General features: G+C 56.1%; 6 protein-coding genes across 6 annotated transcripts; 5 read left to right on the plus strand and 1 right to left on the minus strand.

Moving 5' to 3' along the window:
* Positions 1–52: 52 nt before the first annotated feature.
* BO82DRAFT_432039 (uncharacterized protein) lies at positions 53–4,482 on the plus strand. The gene is made up of 9 exons (XM_025640755.1): positions 53–462; positions 525–731; positions 812–2,925; positions 2,981–3,056; positions 3,102–3,235; positions 3,301–3,317; positions 3,373–3,414; positions 3,466–3,755; positions 3,814–4,482. Exons 1-9 carry the CDS (start codon positions 339–341, stop codon positions 4,203–4,205), a joined length of 3,396 nt encoding a protein of 1,131 aa, XP_025492408.1. The 5' UTR covers positions 53–338; the 3' UTR covers positions 4,206–4,482.
* A 300-nt stretch (positions 4,483–4,782) lies between these two features.
* Positions 4,783–5,260, minus strand: BO82DRAFT_354089 (uncharacterized protein). The gene has a single exon (XM_025635123.1). The coding sequence runs from the start codon at positions 5,227–5,229 to the stop codon at positions 4,975–4,977; it is 255 nt and encodes an 84-aa protein (XP_025492409.1). The 5' UTR covers positions 5,230–5,260; the 3' UTR covers positions 4,783–4,974.
* A 667-nt stretch (positions 5,261–5,927) lies between these two features.
* Positions 5,928–10,799, plus strand: BO82DRAFT_374312 (DnaJ and TPR domain protein; the record flags this gene model as incomplete). Its single annotated transcript, XM_025637415.1, has 5 exons — positions 5,928–6,126; positions 6,189–7,350; positions 9,084–9,088; positions 9,861–9,971; positions 10,708–10,799. 5 exons carry the CDS (start codon positions 5,928–5,930, stop codon positions 10,797–10,799), a joined length of 1,569 nt encoding a protein of 522 aa, XP_025492410.1.
* Positions 10,800–11,461: 662 nt separating this feature from the next.
* Positions 11,462–11,871, plus strand: BO82DRAFT_354091 (uncharacterized protein). The gene has a single exon (XM_025635124.1). The coding sequence runs from the start codon at positions 11,655–11,657 to the stop codon at positions 11,823–11,825; it is 171 nt and encodes a 56-aa protein (XP_025492411.1). The 5' UTR covers positions 11,462–11,654; the 3' UTR covers positions 11,826–11,871.
* Positions 11,872–13,607: 1,736 nt separating this feature from the next.
* Positions 13,608–17,027, plus strand: BO82DRAFT_309532 (putative serine/threonine protein kinase). The gene is made up of 3 exons (XM_025632353.1): positions 13,608–14,526; positions 14,573–14,670; positions 14,721–17,027. Exons 1-3 carry the CDS (start codon positions 13,620–13,622, stop codon positions 16,698–16,700), a joined length of 2,985 nt encoding a protein of 994 aa, XP_025492412.1. The 5' UTR covers positions 13,608–13,619; the 3' UTR covers positions 16,701–17,027.
* nut2 (mediator complex subunit NUT2) lies at positions 17,027–17,750 on the plus strand. Its single transcript, XM_025635125.1, has 3 exons — positions 17,027–17,072; positions 17,147–17,243; positions 17,335–17,750. The coding sequence occupies exons 1-3, from the start codon at positions 17,042–17,044 to the stop codon at positions 17,669–17,671; spliced, it is 465 nt and encodes a 154-aa protein (XP_025492413.1). The 5' UTR covers positions 17,027–17,041; the 3' UTR covers positions 17,672–17,750.
* Positions 17,751–18,554: the final 804 nt, after the last annotated feature.

Here is an 18,554-nt window from a genome sequence, read left to right on the forward strand (position 1 = left end):
TACCTACAGCATAACATAATGATGGTCAGTGAATGTTGGATTCGGCCTAAGCCGCTATAACACAGAGATAAAATATGCCTACGCTTGTCCTATATCCTGACCCTCTCTCTCTTTCCTCACCCCCAGTCCCTTTCGTCTCTCTTTCTCCTTACCCACCTATCTCTTCCTTCCCTCACTTTTGCCTTCCCCTTCCCCTGTTACGAGCGCTCGAGACCACGCCTTCTTTCGTGTAGATTTGTTAGATGCGCATTTTCAGCTACACTACTCGCTTCAACCGGTCTACTGGTTCTTGAAGCACTAATCGGAACCCTGACCCTCTGTGCCCCGTGCAAGGGAACATGGATCTGGCCGCCATTTTGCCTGAGCCGGTTGATGTGGCCTTGGTCCACCAGCTGGCCAAGGTACATTATGTAGCTGAGCAATCACTTCGGAACGTCCACAACGCTGCAAAGAACAAGAATAGTAAGCTTCTTTTATCCTTTCCGTGGGGTGATCCAACGAGGAGACTGAAGAGTCCCTTGCAGCATCCCGGTGTCTCGATCTTCCCGGGAAATGGGAAGTCGAACAGCATGAAGTTCAAGCGGCGTATTCAGAACGAGCTCTTGAACTAGTCTCGTCGGATCAATACAAGGGAGCACAGGTGAACGATTTCGAATTCGCCCAGACACTTTACGCCAAGCTTTATGCAGAACTAGATTCCAACCCAGCGGCAGCAGCTTTTCCAATCCAGCGTCAGTACTTCTCTCATTAGAGACCTGTCCCAAATTGTCTCACAATTAACTGTGATAGTCTTGCTGACCTGCGTCTGAAGTTTCCACATTCACATCAGCAGTGAAAGTGCTGCTGAGCCCCGAGACTAGATCTGGATTGCGCTCCGTCCAAGCTGAGGAGGAAGGAACGGCTGTCGCTGTTGTCAGTCCTCCGGCAGTGGACGCCGCGATGGTCGATGCGACCGACGCAGTAGCATCGGAGGAGGAAGTGTACAGCATCGGTAACACAGCAGATCAAAGGATTGAGGCGCTTGAATCCGCCGTGACCAAAGGTGTCAAGGTGCTGACGGAAATGAGAGAACTCTTCAGCGAGTCCGATGATTGGGTGACAGAAACCGATTGGCGGGCCGAGATAGAAAAGACTCTTTCCAAAGCTCGTAAGGAGAAGGTTGTGATTGGAATTGTCGGAAGTACTGGTGCCGGGAAATCGTCGCTGATTAACGTTGATGAGAAGGGTGTTTTGACCACCGACTGTATGCGTGCATCCACAGCCGTCCCGATCGAAGTCTCGTACAATGATGGAGAATCTTGCTACAAAGCGGAAGTCCAGTTTATCAGCCACAGGGCCTGGGAGCGTGAACTTCGAATCCTGTTTGCAGAGCTTTGTGATCATGCCGAGTTACTGGCTCGTGGCGAGGCGCCCAGGGATCCCGAAGCAGCAATCGCATTGGACAAAATCATGGCTGTATACCCGGCCCTCAAGCGGCCAACACTTCTTGAATCTTCGCCGGATGATCTTATGAACGACAAGAGAGTCTCGGATCTACTGGGTCGAACCATTCGGATCGAGGAGAATCACTCGAAAAGCTTCTCCGAAGGCCTCAAGGCATACATTGACAGCAAGGGCAAGAAAAGGAGCAGGCCCAAGTCTACAGCCAAGAAGACACCTGCTTCACAGCCGTCGGACGATCGGGGACTCGCCGACCAAGGTATTGGGCTCTGGCCTCTCGTTCGTGTTGTTCGGGTCTTTGTCAAAGCCGAAGCTTTGTCGACGGGAGCTGTCCTAGTTGATCTTCCAGGGGTCTTTGATTCGAATGCAGCGCGGGTTGCGGTGGCTGATGAGTACATGAAGCGTTGCTCCGCACACTGGATTGTGGCACCCATCAATCGAGCGGTCGATGACAAAGTTGCTCATGATCTGTTGGGCAAAAACTTCCAGACGCAGATGCACATGGACGGTGCATTCAATGACATAACCTTCATCTGCACCAAGACCGATGACATCGTTCCGGCTGAAGTGGCGCGATCTTTGGACATTGAGCTACCGTCAATTGATGATGATCGGGGAGCATATCTGGAGCGGCTTGAGGGCTTGGAAACGGAGCTCCAAGTGCACAGAGAATCCCAAGAGCAGATATCTTCAAAGCTTGATGCCGTTCAGGACGAGATCGATGAACTGGAAGAAAAGGAAGGCGATCTCGATGGAGTCGTGCTTACTCCGAAGAAACGCAAGAGGATTCGTATGGGTGAGGAGTCACCCGGAGAATTGATTTCGACTATGACCCTCTCTGAAGATGTGGAAGACGCAGACGAGGACGACGATCGTCCAAAATCTTGGCGCAAGCTGCATGGACTGAGAGCTCAGCGAAAAGAGCTCGACGATCAGCGACGCCAAATTCAACAGCAAATTGTGAACACGAAGAATGAAATCAAGCGGCTGAGTGTTGAAAATCAGAACATCGAATTCAATGACCTTCGGTTCTGCATCGAGGCTCGAAATAACTTTTCGAAGCATGAAATCAAACGCGACTTTGCTCAAACCATTGCAAATTTAGATCTAGAAGATGAAAACGCCGACGACGCTATGCCTCTCACTCCTCGTCGTGACTATAGCGAACTGGAGCGGAATCTTGCTGTGTTCTGCGTGTCTCCTAGAGCCTACCACGGACTGCGCGGCCGTTCTGAGCCTGACATCCGGGTTGGTGGGTTCTCGCATCTGGAACAAACCGAGATTCCTGCTTTGCAGCGGTACTGCATTTCGCTGACCAGTAAAGCCCGCGAGCGTGCTGCTCGACAGTTCTTGGTGGCGCTGAATTCGCTTCTGCAATCCATGACGCTCTGGTCGTCCATCATCACGCAAGTGGCAGGTATTTCTGACCAGACGAAGCTGGAGATCGAGGCAGGATTTCATAGCGCATTAAACAAACTGGCCGAGGTAGGTGCGAAGATTGGTTTTGTCCAGGGCAACTGATACTAACTGTCCGCTCCAGGCCGTAAATAAGTCCCGGGATCTTTGTATTTCTGATGGTCGGAGAATTATCAAGAACAAGATCACGAAATTGCTGGGTAAGTCTTCGATTCGACCAGGAGGATGTCCAACTAACAAGCCAGGCCATGCAAGCCGCTTCGGCAACGGACAATATCCCGACAAGGTTGCAAGCTGGAATGCCTCTTGCCGTCAAGGAGGTTTACGCTTCAATACGTACCAAGCGAACTGTCGTCGTCAGGGTGTCTTTAGAGAACTGGTGGGTTTTCTCCCTCTTGTTTTCATGTGTTGCGCGGCGAACAGGCAAGACTGACGAACATTCAGAACATGAACCATGAGATGTAATATGCGGTCAAAGAGTCCAATCTTGCGCGCCGGAACTGACTTCGCTTTTAGAGCACTCCCGATGATAACCAAAACCAAGCCCGGATGGCGCAAGTAGGTCGACTGTGCACCGATCCCCCAGGGATGTTATCTGACGTGTCATAGTGCGTTTCTGGAATTGTTGCCCGATGCCTATCAGCAACTAGGTGAAGAATTAAGAGAGGCCTTCGGCGGCTTTCATTCCGAGGCCATCCAGTCGGTCAAATGGGAGCTGCCCCAGGCGATCAGTAAGCAACTTCAGGATCGACTCGTCGCTTTTCACGAGTCGATGAGAGAACAGGTGCAGCATCTCCATGATTGGACAAAGCAAGAGCAACGGAAGGCGAGCAGCCAATTCAGCGAGAGCATTGCAACGGGACTGCAAGAGACCTACGAGGCATGCGCTCAGCTTAAGGGTAAGTACTGCATCCCCTGCGCGCTGCCAAAGGCGTGGTGACTCAATTGTTCGACTAGGAATCGGCACCTTGCAAGCGGTCCGAGCATTGATGTCCGAGTATGCCGAGAAGAAAGGCTCTCAAGTGTTTCGCAAAGCTGCGGTGGAGGTGCAGCAGTCACTTGAAGCATGGCTGTGCGCTTTAAAGAAGAAGATCGAGCAGATAGTCGAGGGACAATTGCAGGAAATTGGCCGAGACTACCATCAAGCGCTTATAGCACCGTACCTGCGACATTATTCTGATGCACAGGCGCGCTGCAAAGCTCAGGCGCGCTGTCTCATCCGTGATGTGCAGGCCGACTTGCAGTTGGGAGTCTTGCTAGGATCAGGTGGTTTGCCTCAAACTGAGCAGGCGCCTGTCGTAGACAAGCAGAAAGCTACGGGAACTACTGAATCTGCTGCTAATTCTTAGCTTGCAACTGATGAGCAACGGAGCCTACGGAGTAAAGCGATCATTGAACGTTGATTGGAGCGCACAGGCCTGGGTTGGGCTGGAGCGTGGCAAGCTGATGAGGAGGAGGGGGAGCTTATGCGTCGTGCGAGGAAAATTAGAACAAGACGTGACAGAGCGAGCCAAAGGTAGAGACGCAAAGGCGGAGGCAGAGTGGGTGAGGAGGTACGGAGTTGTACACAACACAGTACTTTTGCTTGTTAGTGCATCTTGTCTATCGGCCAGACTGTCCAGTTCGGTGATAGTGACCAGCACCCCAGATAGATGGAAAGGGTAGAACCAAATGGAAGCGCTTTGATTGCTTGCTTGCTTGCTTGCTTGCTTGGTTGATAGCTTGGTAGCTAGCTAGCTTGAAAAAAGGGAACTAGTACTAAGAGATTTGTTTGATTGAATGAGGGGGGGAGCATGACGAGGCGAATATTGGCCATATTGGCCATATTGGCCAGGAAACGTCCAGCCTCCGGAATTATGGCGGGTGGGCGGACTCCATAAAGAGTTGGGGCCTGACAGCCGGTGACAGCGGGGGGGTTTATTTTGAGGGAGATTCGGACTGACTTGACCTTGGATTCTTCTGCTCTGTTGCTTGGTCTGCTGCTGCTGTTGTTGTTGTTGTTTCTGTTATCTGTTGCTCTGGTCTGGTCTGGTCTGGTCTGGGAGCTGTTCTGTTCTGCAGTTGTTGAATCTGGGTGGTGCTTATCCTTCTCTTTCCCCTCTTTATTTGGGGAGTGAGTCAGCAGGATTCAGATAGGACAGAAAGCACACGATACAGTCCACTGGACATTGTACTGCAGTCGGTGAGTGAGGGAGTGAGTAAGTGAGTGAGTGAGTGATTGCGAGTGCACTCCTGGTGGTGCAGCAGAGGAGCTGTTATCATCGTCATCATCATCATCATCATCTTCTTCTTCTTCTTCTTCCTCTTCTTCTTCTTCTTCTTCTTCTTCTCCTTCTCCTCCTCCTCCGCCTCCTCATCCTCTCTGCTTCCCATCTTCTTCCACCGCCTTCGTTCTACTTCGACACTTCCGCCGGGCTCCACCAATCAGCGGGGCTTCCACCAGCAGCATGGGTCTCCCGCATCTTTTCTTCTCTCGTCACAAATCATCCTCGCATTCCAAATCCAAGTCTACCAAATCTTCCTCTCCCTCTTCCTCTTCTTCCTCTTCCCCTTCTCCTTCCCCCTTGTCTACTTCTTCCTTCTCTCCGTCTTCCTCTGCGGCCACTTCCACCCGATCCACTCCACTCTCGTCTCCCGCCTCCTCTCCTCCTCCCCCTCCGCCGGTGGCGACCAAATCTTTTCCTACTCCTCCTCCTTCCTCAACTCCTCACTCTACTCGACCTCCCCCTCCTCTCCGGGCAAAGACCGTTCACTCTTCTTCTTCTTCTTCTTCCTCTCGACACTCTCATTCTTCCTCCGCCGCTTCTCGTCCCGTCTCGTCGACACGTGCTCCGCAGTCGTCATCGGTTCCAGCCTCGACTCAGCACCCTTCCCTTCCGCGCAAACCCACCACTGCTCGTCCGACTCACCACAGTCGCTCCTCCTCCACCCCCTCCAAGTCAGCCTCCGTTCGGACTAAGTCAGTCTCCGGTCCTCGTGCGTCGCTGTCCGCCGTCCGGAATCGATACACCCACGACCCCGACTTCCACCCACTCAATCTTCATCCCGACGAACTCCGTCAACTCTCCGCAATGGCTGCTGCTCGCGAAGAAGCCCGCACCCCAATGGATGTCGACACCAATGGCGTCAATGGCAAGACAGAACGGAGCCCTACGCCCCCGCCCCACCGTTCGAACGGCAACACTGCCGAAGCCGACAACTTCAAGCTGGCCGGTAACAAATTCTTCAAGGATGGCAACTACACACGCGCTATTGAGGAGTTCAACAAGGGTAGGTTCTTCCGCGTCCAGACTCATGCACTCGCTACAAGATCTAATCGTCACATTCGACAGCCCTCGAGATCAGCCCCGACTCGTCCGTCTACCTGTCCAACCGCGCGGCCGCCTACATGGCCGCGAACCAGTACCTAGCCGCTCTGGAGGACTGTGAGCGCGCCCGCGAACTCGACCCCACCAACACCAAGCTCATGTACCGTCACGCCCGCATTCTCGTCAGCCTGGGTCGTCCGACCGAGGCCCTCGATGTGCTCGCCCGCGTCGAGCCCCCGGCTTCTGCCACTGACAAGGCCCCCGCCGAAAAGATGCTCCGGTTTGTGAAGCAAGCCGAGGAGGCTTTGGCGGAGGACCGTGGTGTGTCGATGGTGCTGTTCTGCCTGGACCAGGCGCGTCAGATGCTGGGTCAGGGGGTCAAGGAGCCTCGCAAGTGGACGCTGATGACGGCCGAGGCGCACTTGCGCATGGGTAACGACAACTCCTTCGGCAAGGCCCAGGATATCGCCATCGGCATGCTGCGCGAGAACAGCCAGGATCCCGATGCTATGCTGATCCGCGCCCGCGCGTTCTATGGCATGGGGGACACCGATCAGGCGTTGAAGCTGCTCAAGATGTGTCTGGGTCTGGATCCCGACATGAAGGCGGCCATCAAGATGCTGCGCAACGTGCAGAAGTTGACGCGCACCAAGGAAGAGGGTAACACTGCCTTCAAGGCCAAGGACTACCGCAAGGCCATCGAGTTGTGGACCGAGGCTGTCCAGGTCGACCCCAAGAACAAGGACCAGAACGCCAAGATCCTGCAGAACCGCGCCCAGGCCTACATCAACCTGAAGGAATACGATAATGCGGTCAGTGACTGCACGGAGGCTCTGAAGTTGGATCCCAGCTACCTCAAGGCACAGAAGATTCGTGCCAAGGCTCATGGCGGTGCTGGCAACTGGGAGGAAGCGGTGCGCGACTACAAGGCTGTGGCGGAGACGAACCCGATGGAGAAGGGCATCCAAGAGGAGATCCGCCGGGCTGAGTTCGAGCTGAAGAAGGCACAGCGCAAGGACTACTACAAGATCCTTGGGGTTTCCAAGGATGCCTCCGAGCAGGAGATTAAGAAGGCTTACCGCAAGATGGCCATTCAATACCACCCCGACAAGAACCGTGATGATCCTTCTGGCGAGGAGAAGTTCAAGGAGATTGGTGAGGCTTATGAGACTCTGATTGATCCTCAGTATGTGTCCCTTGGGTTTTTATTGATATTATAGCGTACTAACGAGCGACCAGGAAGCGCGCCTCTTATGACAACGGTGATGACCTCGTTGACCCGGCTGACATGTTTGGCCGCGGCGGCATGGGAGGTATGCATGGCTTCGGAGGCATGGGCGGCATGGGCGGCATGGGCGGCATGGGCGGCATGGGTGGCATGGGTGGTATGGGTGGCACCCATATCAACATCGACCCCAGCGTGCTCTTCAACATGATGAACGGCGGCGGTGGCTTTGCTCAAGCCGGTGGCCAGCGCGGCGGAGGTTTCCCTGGAGGATTCTCCTTCTAAGCGTGACCAATCCGCTTGGGTACACTCACTTTGTTCTTTGCATGACGAAAATGGGCGCATTGCACAAAAAAGTCCGTCTACCATGTCTGCCATATTTACGATGCATCACAGATAAACCAGGATGGGTCCTTTTTCTTTTCCTTTCATGGCATATTCGCTCCTACCATACATACCCACTTGCTCGTCGTGCAATCGTCCCATCCGACCGCTTCCACCTTCGACGGCCTCTCCGTGTCTCCTTTTATACTCTCCAACCTCACGAAGTTTCTAATACCTTGGAGTCCTTTCGATCCCAGCATGCATGACCAACAGAACGAAGCTATTGACTGATGGGACGGTTTTGAATCCGATAGACTTGTTGTTTTTTTCTCTTCTAATCTTCTTCCCTCCCTTCCCAACTTTTCCCTTTTATGATGCACGGCAAGGGCAAAACAAGAGGAAAGAAAGTGTGTCTTATTTTTTTTTTTATTTGTTTATGTTGCCTTGTTTTGTGGACTCCTGGTGATCACCGTGAGGCAGAATCTTTTCTGGTTTCGCTACTAGATGATAACGACAGATGAGAACGAGGGGCTCTCCGTGCTTGTTTTTGTTAGCCAGGCTTCTTTCTGTTTTTAAATTTCAGTGTGTACTGTTGTGATGGCAATAGGGCGTTATATACCTGGGATGAGATGAGTTTTTTTTTTTTTTTGCTGTGTGTTTGCCACACCACACCTTTTTTATTTTATTTTTTTTTGGTTCATTCAATTAGGTTTTTTTGTTGTTTGTTGTCTAGATCCTGGATTCGGATGAGATCAATTCTATTTTATGATTCATTGACTCCGTGACGTTGGATATGCCGTAATTGGGTCGTAGACTGGGAGACCTAGGTGGCCATGGGATTATCTGGCTATGCTACTGCTACTATGCAGTGTGGTTTCTGCTGAGTAGAATTTGGTGAGAGTTTGGGTCTCAGCTGACGGTGAGGGCTCCATTGCGGGCGAATACTATAATCAGGGATTAGTATCGTCAGGCTCCGCGACAACAGATAGCGTACTGTACATTCAATAGCGTGGGACAGTTGGGAAAGGATAGGATAGGTTTATATACTGGATGTAAGAGGTTCTATGTAACTATCCACATTGACCGAGCGAGAGAATACCAGCGGTATGAAGCGAAACAAGCCAAGCCAAGATTATCAAAACGAAGGGGGGAATCGGGAATCTGAAGCACTCGGGACGTGGACAGCAAATGGTAATTAGGTACGAGGAGAGAGAGGAGAGAGGGAGAAGTAGGTCAGTGTCAATCAACATCATCGCCATGCAATGCAATGCATTCAACAGGCCGGTCAAATGCTCATGCAGTCATCATCGTCATCACTCTCACCTACACTGGGAACGAGAACGTGAAATAGGATACAACGATCCCCGCAGCGTCGGTACCGTACGTCCTGTACATCCTGCACGGTACTTCAGCCCACTAGGGCACATAGGGGACGGAAGAGGAAAGGGCCAGGCGCAAGGCACAGTGCAATTCAGTACCCCAAGCCCGCCAACACCGTCCGCGTCTCATGAACGGCCAAGCCGGACACGCCCAGCGCGCGGGACAGGGTGCCGCGCCGCAAGCGCTGCAAGCCAATGGCCACCTTCCACCCCTCGGTCTCCTGCAGCACGAAGACATACCGTTTGCCTTCCTGGTCGCGCACTGACGCCCGCAGCACGTGCAATCCGCCCCCGGGTTTGGCCGGCGTGGCCAGCCGGCATGTGTTCTTGCACACCTTCAGCAGGTTGGCGAGGTAGGCGTCCGACTCCTCGGCGGTGGGCTCGTTGGTGCGTTTCGTGAAGGGCCCGGGGGGCGGGCCGCGCGGGGGGTTGGGGTGCTGTGCCGCGTAGCGCGGGCACCAGACCTCGACGAGCTTCATGGTCCACGCTTTCACGTCCCACTCGCGCTGGCCCACGCCGCGGACGTCGTCGTCGATGAAGAGACCCTCCGTGGTGATGCGCAGCACCAGTCCGTCGGAGACCATCCCCTGCCCCGCCACGAGTTGCGCCACCGGCGTGCGGAGGAAGGCGTTGTTGAAGGCGTAGACGCCCTGGATGACGACTTTATCGGGGTCCTTGGTTGCGTAGGGTCCCCGATTGGACGGCGGGGGCGGGGGGTCGGTGCGCGCTGTGGATTGGGAGGGCGCGTACGAGGAGGATTCCGAGTAGACGGAGGAGCTGGAGGTTGTTGTTGTGGTGGTGGCGGTGCCGTAGGGCCGGCGGACGCGATCGTAGGGGCGGAAGGAGTGGGCGTCGTCGTCGGCGGTTGCGGAGGATGTGGTTCGTGAGGTAGTAGGGGGTTTCTTGGTCGGGGATGGCGTTCGTGGGGACGATGTTGCTGATGCTGCTGCTGGTGCTGCCGCTTTGGCTTTCGCAGCTGCGGCGGCCTCCTGCGCGTCCTTGGCCTTCTTCTCGGCGTACTTCTTCGCGGCAGCCTCCTTGAGGGCCGCGAATTTGGCATCCGCCTCCTTCTTGGCCGCGGCTTTGGCCGCGGCTTCCTTTTCTGCGGCCTCCTTCTCCGCCTTGGCCTGGGCCTCCGCTGCCTCGCGCTCCGCGCGGGCCTTGGCCTCGGCCGCTCGCCGTTGCTCGCGCTCGCGCGCCTGCGCCGCCAGACGGTCGGCGCGCGCCTTGGCCTCGGCGGCCTCTCGTTCGGCCTTGGCTTTGGCCTCGGCGGCTTCACGCTGGGCCTGCGCTTCGGCGGCCTCACGCTCCGCTTTGGCGCGGGCCTCGGCGGCTTCTTTCTCGGCGCGCTCGCGGGCCTCGCGCGCGGCGGCCTCCTTGGCGGCGGCCATCTCCTTCTCGAGCTGTTCGCGTCGCTCGCGCAGTTCGCGCTCCATCGCCTCGCGCTCGCGCTGTTTCTGCTTCTCGCGCTGCTCGGCTTCGCGCTTGCGCTTGAAGGCTTCCATCTTGCGGCGGAGTTCTTCCTTGCGCCGCGTTTCTTCGCGGGCTTTCTCCCAGTCTGCACCGCTGGAGGGCTTGCTGGATGCTGAAGGGGTAGGTTCAGGCTCGGGCTGAGGTGGTGGTGGTGGTGGTGGCGGCGGCGGCGGCGGCGGCGGTGGCGGTGACGATTGCGGTGGTGGTCCTCCTGCTTGCTGTTGTTGGTATTGATGCCCTCCTCCTCCTGCTCCGTAAGGTCCTCCACCTCCTCCTGGTGGTGGTGGAGGGGCTGCTCCTCCCGCGTTGTGATTGTATGCGCCTCCCCCGTAGTGCTGTTGCTGGGGTCCCCCACCAGACGCTCCTCCGTAGCCCTGGTTGCCTCCGCGCGCATAATCACCACCTCCACCTCCGCCTCCACCGGGACCCGGTCCTCCGCCTCCTCCAAAGCCTCCTCCACCAAATCCGAAACCTCCCCGCTTCCCGCGATTACTACCTCCGCCGCCCCCGTCACCGCCGCCGCCGCCAGTACCCGCCTGCGCAGCGCCAAACGCCCACCCCGCCACACCCACGCCCACCGCCAGAACCGCGATTCCCATGCCGTTCCCGCTGGCGACGGTGGCGGCGTACCACGACTTCAAGATCGGGGAGACGGCGACCCAGACCAGCATGGCGAGGAGGGTGGAGACGCAGCCGGCGATGAAGCTGTTGCGCTGGGTCTGCAGAGAGGGGAGGTAGAGGAAGCCGGAACCCGCGGAGTGCGGCGGGATGATGAAGATGTCGTAGTTCCCCGGCGGGAGGTCGGAGGTCTTGCGGTATTCGCCGTGGGTGGTGTTCGGCTTGGTGCCGTGGGGCGGTGGAGGGGGTGGGGGTGGACCGTCGTCCATGTTTGGGGTTGAGTGATTATGTGTTTCGCAAAGTGTTTGATTAAATTATGTGGTCACAATTGTATGTACTTGGTTGGAGATGGTGTGGTGTGGCCTTGAAGTGTGTGTAGTAGGGTGGAGGGTTGGTTGGTTTCGGTGATAGCAGCGGATGGTCCGTGGGTTGGTTGGGTTGGGGTATTATCGTAGGGTCTGGGGTAGAGAGATGGGGGGCGGCCGTCAACTCGGTCGTGAGGTTGTGTTTGGGGTAGAGGATGCAGCTGGCTGGGATATCTTGATTGCGTCCGTCGAGAAGTGTTTAACGCAGGTATGGGAGATGGTCGTGTCGGGGTGGTCGTGGATAGGGCATGGTGGAGTGGTGTTTAGCAAGTCATGAATTAGGCGCTGAAGGTGGCAGCGCGTTTCTGATAGGGCCGTGTCAGTGTTTTGTTTTTCCTTCTTGTTTTTTTTTTTTTTTTCATTGAGTGATTGGGGTGGGAGATGAGACTTACTAGTTGGAGGGGAGGAAGAGTCAATGCGCAGTCGATGCGATGGAGATGTTGACAGAAGAGAAAAGAAGGGAAGAGAGGAGAGGGGAGGAGAGAAGAAGTTGTCGGGAGTGGACAGTGGACAGACAGACAGACAGACAGACAGACAGACTACAAACTAGCCTGTATAGTTACTAGTTGACTGACAATCCTGGCGGATGACTGGTGGGACTTCTGCGTGTTTACTCAGACGCAACGGCCGGTGTTACTTTTTGATTAATGGATCTATCTTGATGAACATCTGAAGATGCGTGTGAATGGTGGTGTTTCAGTGCATACGCGGCCCACTGGATGGCAGGTCTCATAGACTCATCGACTCATATAAGTTAAAGTATTCGAATCTACGGATCGATACCCACATATTTGCGGCGGACAAGGGACCCAGCAGATCTCCGAGAAGCCATGGAGAATGATTCTATCCAGGATCCAAACATTCCAGCCAGCCAGCCATCGAATAATTCTCCACCACGGAGAAGGCATCCGCAGGAGGCTTAAGTTCGGCAAGAATGAGCTGCTGCTACCGTGGGATAAGTTCATAAAAAAGAGAGAAAGAGAGAGAGAGAGAGAGTTACTGTGTATACTCATAGTGGAGCCAATGCTCCCATGCTCTGACCAGGCGGTGGTCTTTGTTTGTTTTGGTTTCGACGCTTTGGGCGATGGTCGCCCGGTTGATTCCATTATGCCATTATGTCAAAGCTGACATAAGCTATGTCACTGCACCCCGTCCACATGCTTTCTGCCTCAGGCCAGTCACATCTATCGTCTCCAATCACCACGGTTGTTTGGCTGGCACCAGTTCCAGCGGTGGTAACTATTTCAAGAGATATTGATAGATGCGCTGGCTCCAGCGCATCGCATAGTAGCCAATATAAAACTAGAGAGACTGACCTCTTCATCTTTTCTCATCATCTCCGCCTGACAATCATGCTGAGTTGACCCCGTGAATTACAGCCACCGGCCAACATCACGGGGATGCGATGCCTGCCTTCCCCCCGGATGCTAGACCGAATAGCGTCAACCATCTTGAGACCTCAACATATTAGACGAAAAAGCTCGCAGAAAGGCTCACTCGTGTCTCTCTCGACCTCTCTCTTCAACTCTTTATCCTAGAAAATATCTTTACTGAACACCACGAAAATAGACTTGTTGATAGCATTCTGCCCTCTCTGGCCAAGGCGGTCAATCCCCTCGTCTCCGACCTCCACCTCCCCCTGCCCGGGCCATTCATCGACTCCCCCCCCCCCATTCCAATCCATTCCTATTTCCCCTCAGTCCTGCTGGCTGCTGCTTGTGCTGCTTGCCTTTTGGTTCTCTCCCCCCGCTACTTTCCAACTCATTGACCTATATTTGTTAACCTTCACTGTTTGGAGAAATCCTCTACATCTCCCTCTTCCCCGCGCCAACTGTCCTCTCCCCCCCCCATCCCTTCTACCTCGGGTTCAGCTCCTTGGACCTTCACTATCGTCACCACCACCGATCCCTTGGATACTGACCCCGGGCTCGATACATCGCTTGAGACCTTCTTGAATTCGCATCCTATGCAGCAGTCATAGAGTTCTTTCTGTCCGCCGCATCCACCGTCGAGCCCCGAGAGGGCCCCTCCTCCTCCGCCCCCTCCCCCCTAATCCGATCGCTCCTGCAACATGTCCTCCCAACAACCAAACCCGGCCTCTTACCAGAGTCATGCGGCGCCTCATTTGCCCATTCCCGTCTACAATCCGGTAGCTGCGATCGCAGCCCCCGCGGGGACCTTCTTACCCGGGACCAAAGTTCAGGTTGGCAGCCATCGCGTCGTCGTCGAGAAATATCTCTCCGAGGGAGGCTTCGCCCATGTCTACGTCGTGCGCCTCCCCCAACCGGTCGATGGCTCCGATCGGGCAGTACTCAAGCGCGTGGCGGTCCCGGATAAGTCGGCTTTGGCCAACATGCGCACTGAGGTCGAAACCATGAAGAAGCTCAAGGGGCATCGGCACATCGTCACCTACATCGACTCCCATGCGTCACAACTTCGCGGTGGTGGATACGAAGTCTTCTTGCTGATGGAATTTTGCGATGGCGGTGGTTTGATCGACTTCATGAACACGCGGCTGCAAAATCGCCTGACCGAGCCCGAAATCATCAAGATCTTCTCCGACGTGGCGGAAGGTGTGGCCTGCATGCACTACCTCAAGCCCCCGCTGCTGCACCGCGACCTCAAAGTGGAGAACGTTCTGATCTCGCGCCAGGGCAGGGCGACCCTTTACAAGCTTTGCGACTTTGGATCGGCCGCCCCCCCTCGCCCGGCCGCCACCTCTGCCGCCGAGGGTCGGTTGATTGAAGATGACGTCCAGCGCCATACCACCCTGCAATACCGCAGTCCCGAGATGATCGATGTCTACCGGAAGCAGCCGATCGACGAGAAGAGCGATATCTGGGCTCTGGGGGTCCTCTTGTACAAGCTGTGTTATTATACCACCCCGTTCGAAGAGGTTGGCCAGATGGCTATTCTGAATGCCAGCTACAAGTTCCCGAGTTACCCGGCCTTCTCGGATCGCTTGAAGATGCTGATCGGTAGGTTCCCCGGACATTGTAGTGATGGCCGCGCTAACCCCGCCAGCTTGGATGTTGAAGGAACTCCCGCAGAAGCGGCCGAATATTTATGAAGTGGTGCGCGAGGTCTGTCACATGCAGGGCAAGGACGTCCCCATCAATGATGTAAGTATCGCGATTACCTGTCACCTCACTGGTCCTAACAACTCGGACAGATCTACGCTGCTCGCTCCACATCGGAAGCCCGCCGGTATCAGGAATTACCGCCCTCCCCCACCGAGGCGCCACAGGTTGGTGCCGTTTTCTCTCCGCCGGTCCAGGAGACCCAGATCATTCCGGAGATCGCCCCGATGCGTCGTGGCCGTCCGACCAGACCGACGCAGTCTCCGCACCACTCGGCCAAGCCCAGTCCCTCCCCGTTCCGCGGCTCCGGGGATCCTTTTTCCGTACTGGACAATGCCCAGCGTCCCCGCGACTCAGCGGACGAATTTACCAATCGGTTTCCCTCGTTGGATCAATTCCAGATTTTGCACGAGAAGGGGGGTAAATTCGACTTTGAATCCGCCGTGCCGGAGTCTAGTCCCGAAGATGATGACCTTGCGCGGCGCCTCACCAATGCGCTGGCGGACGATGCCTTTGCCAAGCACCAGTCGCCCGGTCCGGAGGGATCTGCCAGCCAGCGTCCGACGCAACCTCCGTCTACGCAATCTGCTCCGGTCGAACGCGTCGACAATGCGCGCGACGAAGGACGCGCCTCGGTACCGCTGTACCAACCTGCCCCGCAGCGACCTACTATGGTCTCAACTGGTACGATGACCTCGCCGCCGCCGACGCCTGGGGTGGCCGAGTACAAACCGGCTAGTCGCCCCGTTTACAAGTTTCCCCCGGCCGACCATCAGCGACGTCCATCCAGCCACAAGCAGCCGTCGGAGTCGGACCTCAAAGCCAAAGCTCCATCGCCGTCGACGAACGCCGTGGTCCAACCTCGCGGGTCCTCCGATCGGATCTCGGATTTGTCGGCGTCACCCCGACCCTCCCTCGAAGGCGGCCGACCCAGCAATCTGGAGGTGGGCGAGTCAGCCGGGCGTTCGCGTTCGGCCAACGGTCGGTCCCGCCCCGTGTCGGTCCATGCTGGGGCGCGGTACGAGCTAACCCGTGGGTCGGAGAGCGCGCGCTCGTCCCTGGATCTACCCCGGTCGCCCTACTATGAGGGCGGGGCACCTCTGCAGCATGCGCGGACGGAAGCGGACTCACTGGCCAACATCTCGTCGGACGTGGACTATCTCCGCGCGCGGGAAGAAGAAAGCAACAAGAAGCGTGACAAGCGCTACAGTGGTCCGGCCAAGCACGGCAAGCGATCGAGCTTGTCGACTTTGTCGCTGTCCGGCACCAAAATGTTTGCGGGGCGGTTCGGGGACGCGTTCCGACGGTTCGAACACAGCAACTCAGAGAGCAAAGTGCAGTCCCCCGTCACCGAAGAGGCCCCCAGCAGGTCCCCAATGATGCTCACGAGCGCGGATCTGACCTCGGAGCCGGCCAGTGAGCTGATTGACATGGACGGCAACGAGGATATCTCGCCGGAAATGCGGCGGGAGCTGGAGCGGCGCCGGCTCTCCCAGGAGGAGAAACGCGTCGCCAACGCGGCGGCCGAGTATCGGAGACGGGTGGCTGACGGCGGACAGCCTGGGGCTGGGGCTGGGGCTGGTGGGTGGCGCGACGGGCCACGGTCGCAGGCGATTCATAACAAGGTGCAGTCACTCTTAGGCGAGTCGGCGCGGGCTCCTCCGCCGCCCAAGACGGCGACGGGGTACGGACGCTACACGGACGAGACGGCGGGGGCTTTGCCGGCAAAGCCCACGGAACTGCGGTCGAGCCGCGCGAGTGCGCCCGCCGAGCAGCCGACGAGCATTGGCAAACAACCTACGGCCAGCGGGCGGCCGGGGTCTTCCTCCGGGGGCCCCCGTCCGGCGCTGCCGCCCAAACCGAAGAGTCTGCGCATGCCCACGGGGATGGAAGGACAAGCGGGCAGTCAGGATCGGAGTCCCACGGTGGCGGCGACGCCAGCCAGTGCGGGCGGGGAAGATTGGGAGGCCAGCTTCAGTCGGCGGTTTCCGAGTCTGTCGGGCTTAGAGATGGAGACGGAGATCGAGTTGCCCCGGGTGGCTCCTAATAGTCTCCGGACGAAGGAGGTATAAGGAATTGGGTATACATATATGCTTAGAGCGTGGTTGTGAGCGAACGAGCGAGCGAACGATGTGAGCGATGTGCGCTATAATTGTATTGGTGGTGTGGATAGACTTGTTGAAAGGAAAGTTATAATCCCTTTTGCTGCTGCACCTGCACATATTACTTTTAGAGGCTGTAGATCCGATTGATTGTATCCATGTATATTCGTCGATTGTTGCTCGGGCACCCAGGCGGTGGATATGCCCCAAGCGGTTAGCGCGGCCTTCCGCCTTCTCCTCTTGTGGTGCTTGCGTTCTTCTCCGCACCACCTCCGAAACAGTCTCATCCTCCTCACCACTCCCGCATCACCATGGCCCCCGTCACCCTCACCACCGTCGACCGTACGTTCCAGCATTGTCCTAAATCACTGCATCACCACCGCCCCTTCTACTAACGCTTTGATCCCAATCCCCAGACGACCTAAAAGAAATCATCCAACACCTCTTCGAGATTCAATCCGCCGTCCACGGATACCTCGGCCCAGAGACTCAACAAGAGCTCGTCCGGAAGATGTGCGTGCAGCCAGCCCCAGCCCCAGGCCCCAGCCCCAGGCCCCGAGCACCTCCTCCCCGAAACAATCCCAGCATACTAACCTCTCGAAAGCAAAAACCTCACCCTCGCCCTCCAAACCCTCCAAACCCACACCGCCCCCACCAACCCGGACGCCACAGCCACCAAGAGCACCAACCCGCAGGACCCCAGCCTGGGGAGCGTGCAACTCCCGCCGGAGATCATTGACTATGTGGACGCGGCGCGCAACCCGGACATCTACACACGCGAGTTCGTGGAGCTGGTGCAGCGCGGCAACCAGGACCTTAAGGGGAAGACGGAGGCATTCCGCGGGTTTCGGGACGTGTTGGCGCGGGAGATCCGGGGTGCGATGCCGGAGTGTCGTGGGGAGGTGAGGCGGGTGATGGAGAGGACCGGGGGGGAGGATTAGACTGTTGTTTTTCTTTTTTGTTTTTGGTCTTGAGGGAAAGGCAAAGGGGTTCTTGCTGTATTGTTTCTATGTGGATGGCGTTGTGGGGGGGGGGGGAGAATTATGGTTTATGTTATGGCGTTTCTGAGGTCGGGAGTTTGGTTTCTGCGGTGGATAATGCATTGGGGTCAATACACTGCCGATCAATTCAGAGGTGAAGCAATGCATAAGAAGAGGCGCAGGCAGGCAGGCAGGCAGGCAGGCAGTGCTGGGGCTGGAATGCTTCATTGACCACTATTTATAACCCTGACGTATCCAAATGGTGAATGACATTTCCAGGTCCACGTGTGGCCGGCGGACGCAGGGGATGATCGATCAGATTGCGATCGGAGACGGAGCACTGGGAATGATATCAGGTATTGAGAGATTGAGAGTACCAGTGATTGACCAGTAATAGTGATGAGTCGAGTGGAGCTGTCATTTCCGACTGTCCTTTGGTGCGGTGGTTGTCTTCGTCTTTTCCCCGCGTTTGTTTGTCGGTCAATCTGGGTCGAGTTAGTCCAGGATGACTGCATATGTTAGTGATTCTCGTGACTTGCGGCCTGTCTTTCCTCTCCTCTCTGACTCTTTCTCCTCTTTCTCTCTTCGCTTTCCCACTGCATCCCTCTCGCTTCCTCTTTCCCTTTCCTTTCCTTTCCTTTCCTTTCCTCTCCTCTCCTCTCCTCTCCTCTCCTCCTCCTCTCTCCTCTCTCCTCTCCGCTCCTCTCTATATCCCCTCCCCTCCACCACTTACTTAGCTCCATACTATACTATACTATAATACAATATAGTACTCCCATCTCTACCTAACTACTCATTCACTCTTGAATTAATCCAATCCTCTACTCCACTCCCCCCATTCATC

Source organism: Aspergillus uvarum, assembly GCF_003184745.1.
Source record: "Aspergillus uvarum CBS 121591 unplaced genomic scaffold BO82scaffold_24, whole genome shotgun sequence".
Lineage (NCBI taxonomy): Eukaryota > Fungi > Ascomycota > Eurotiomycetes > Eurotiales > Aspergillaceae > Aspergillus > Aspergillus uvarum.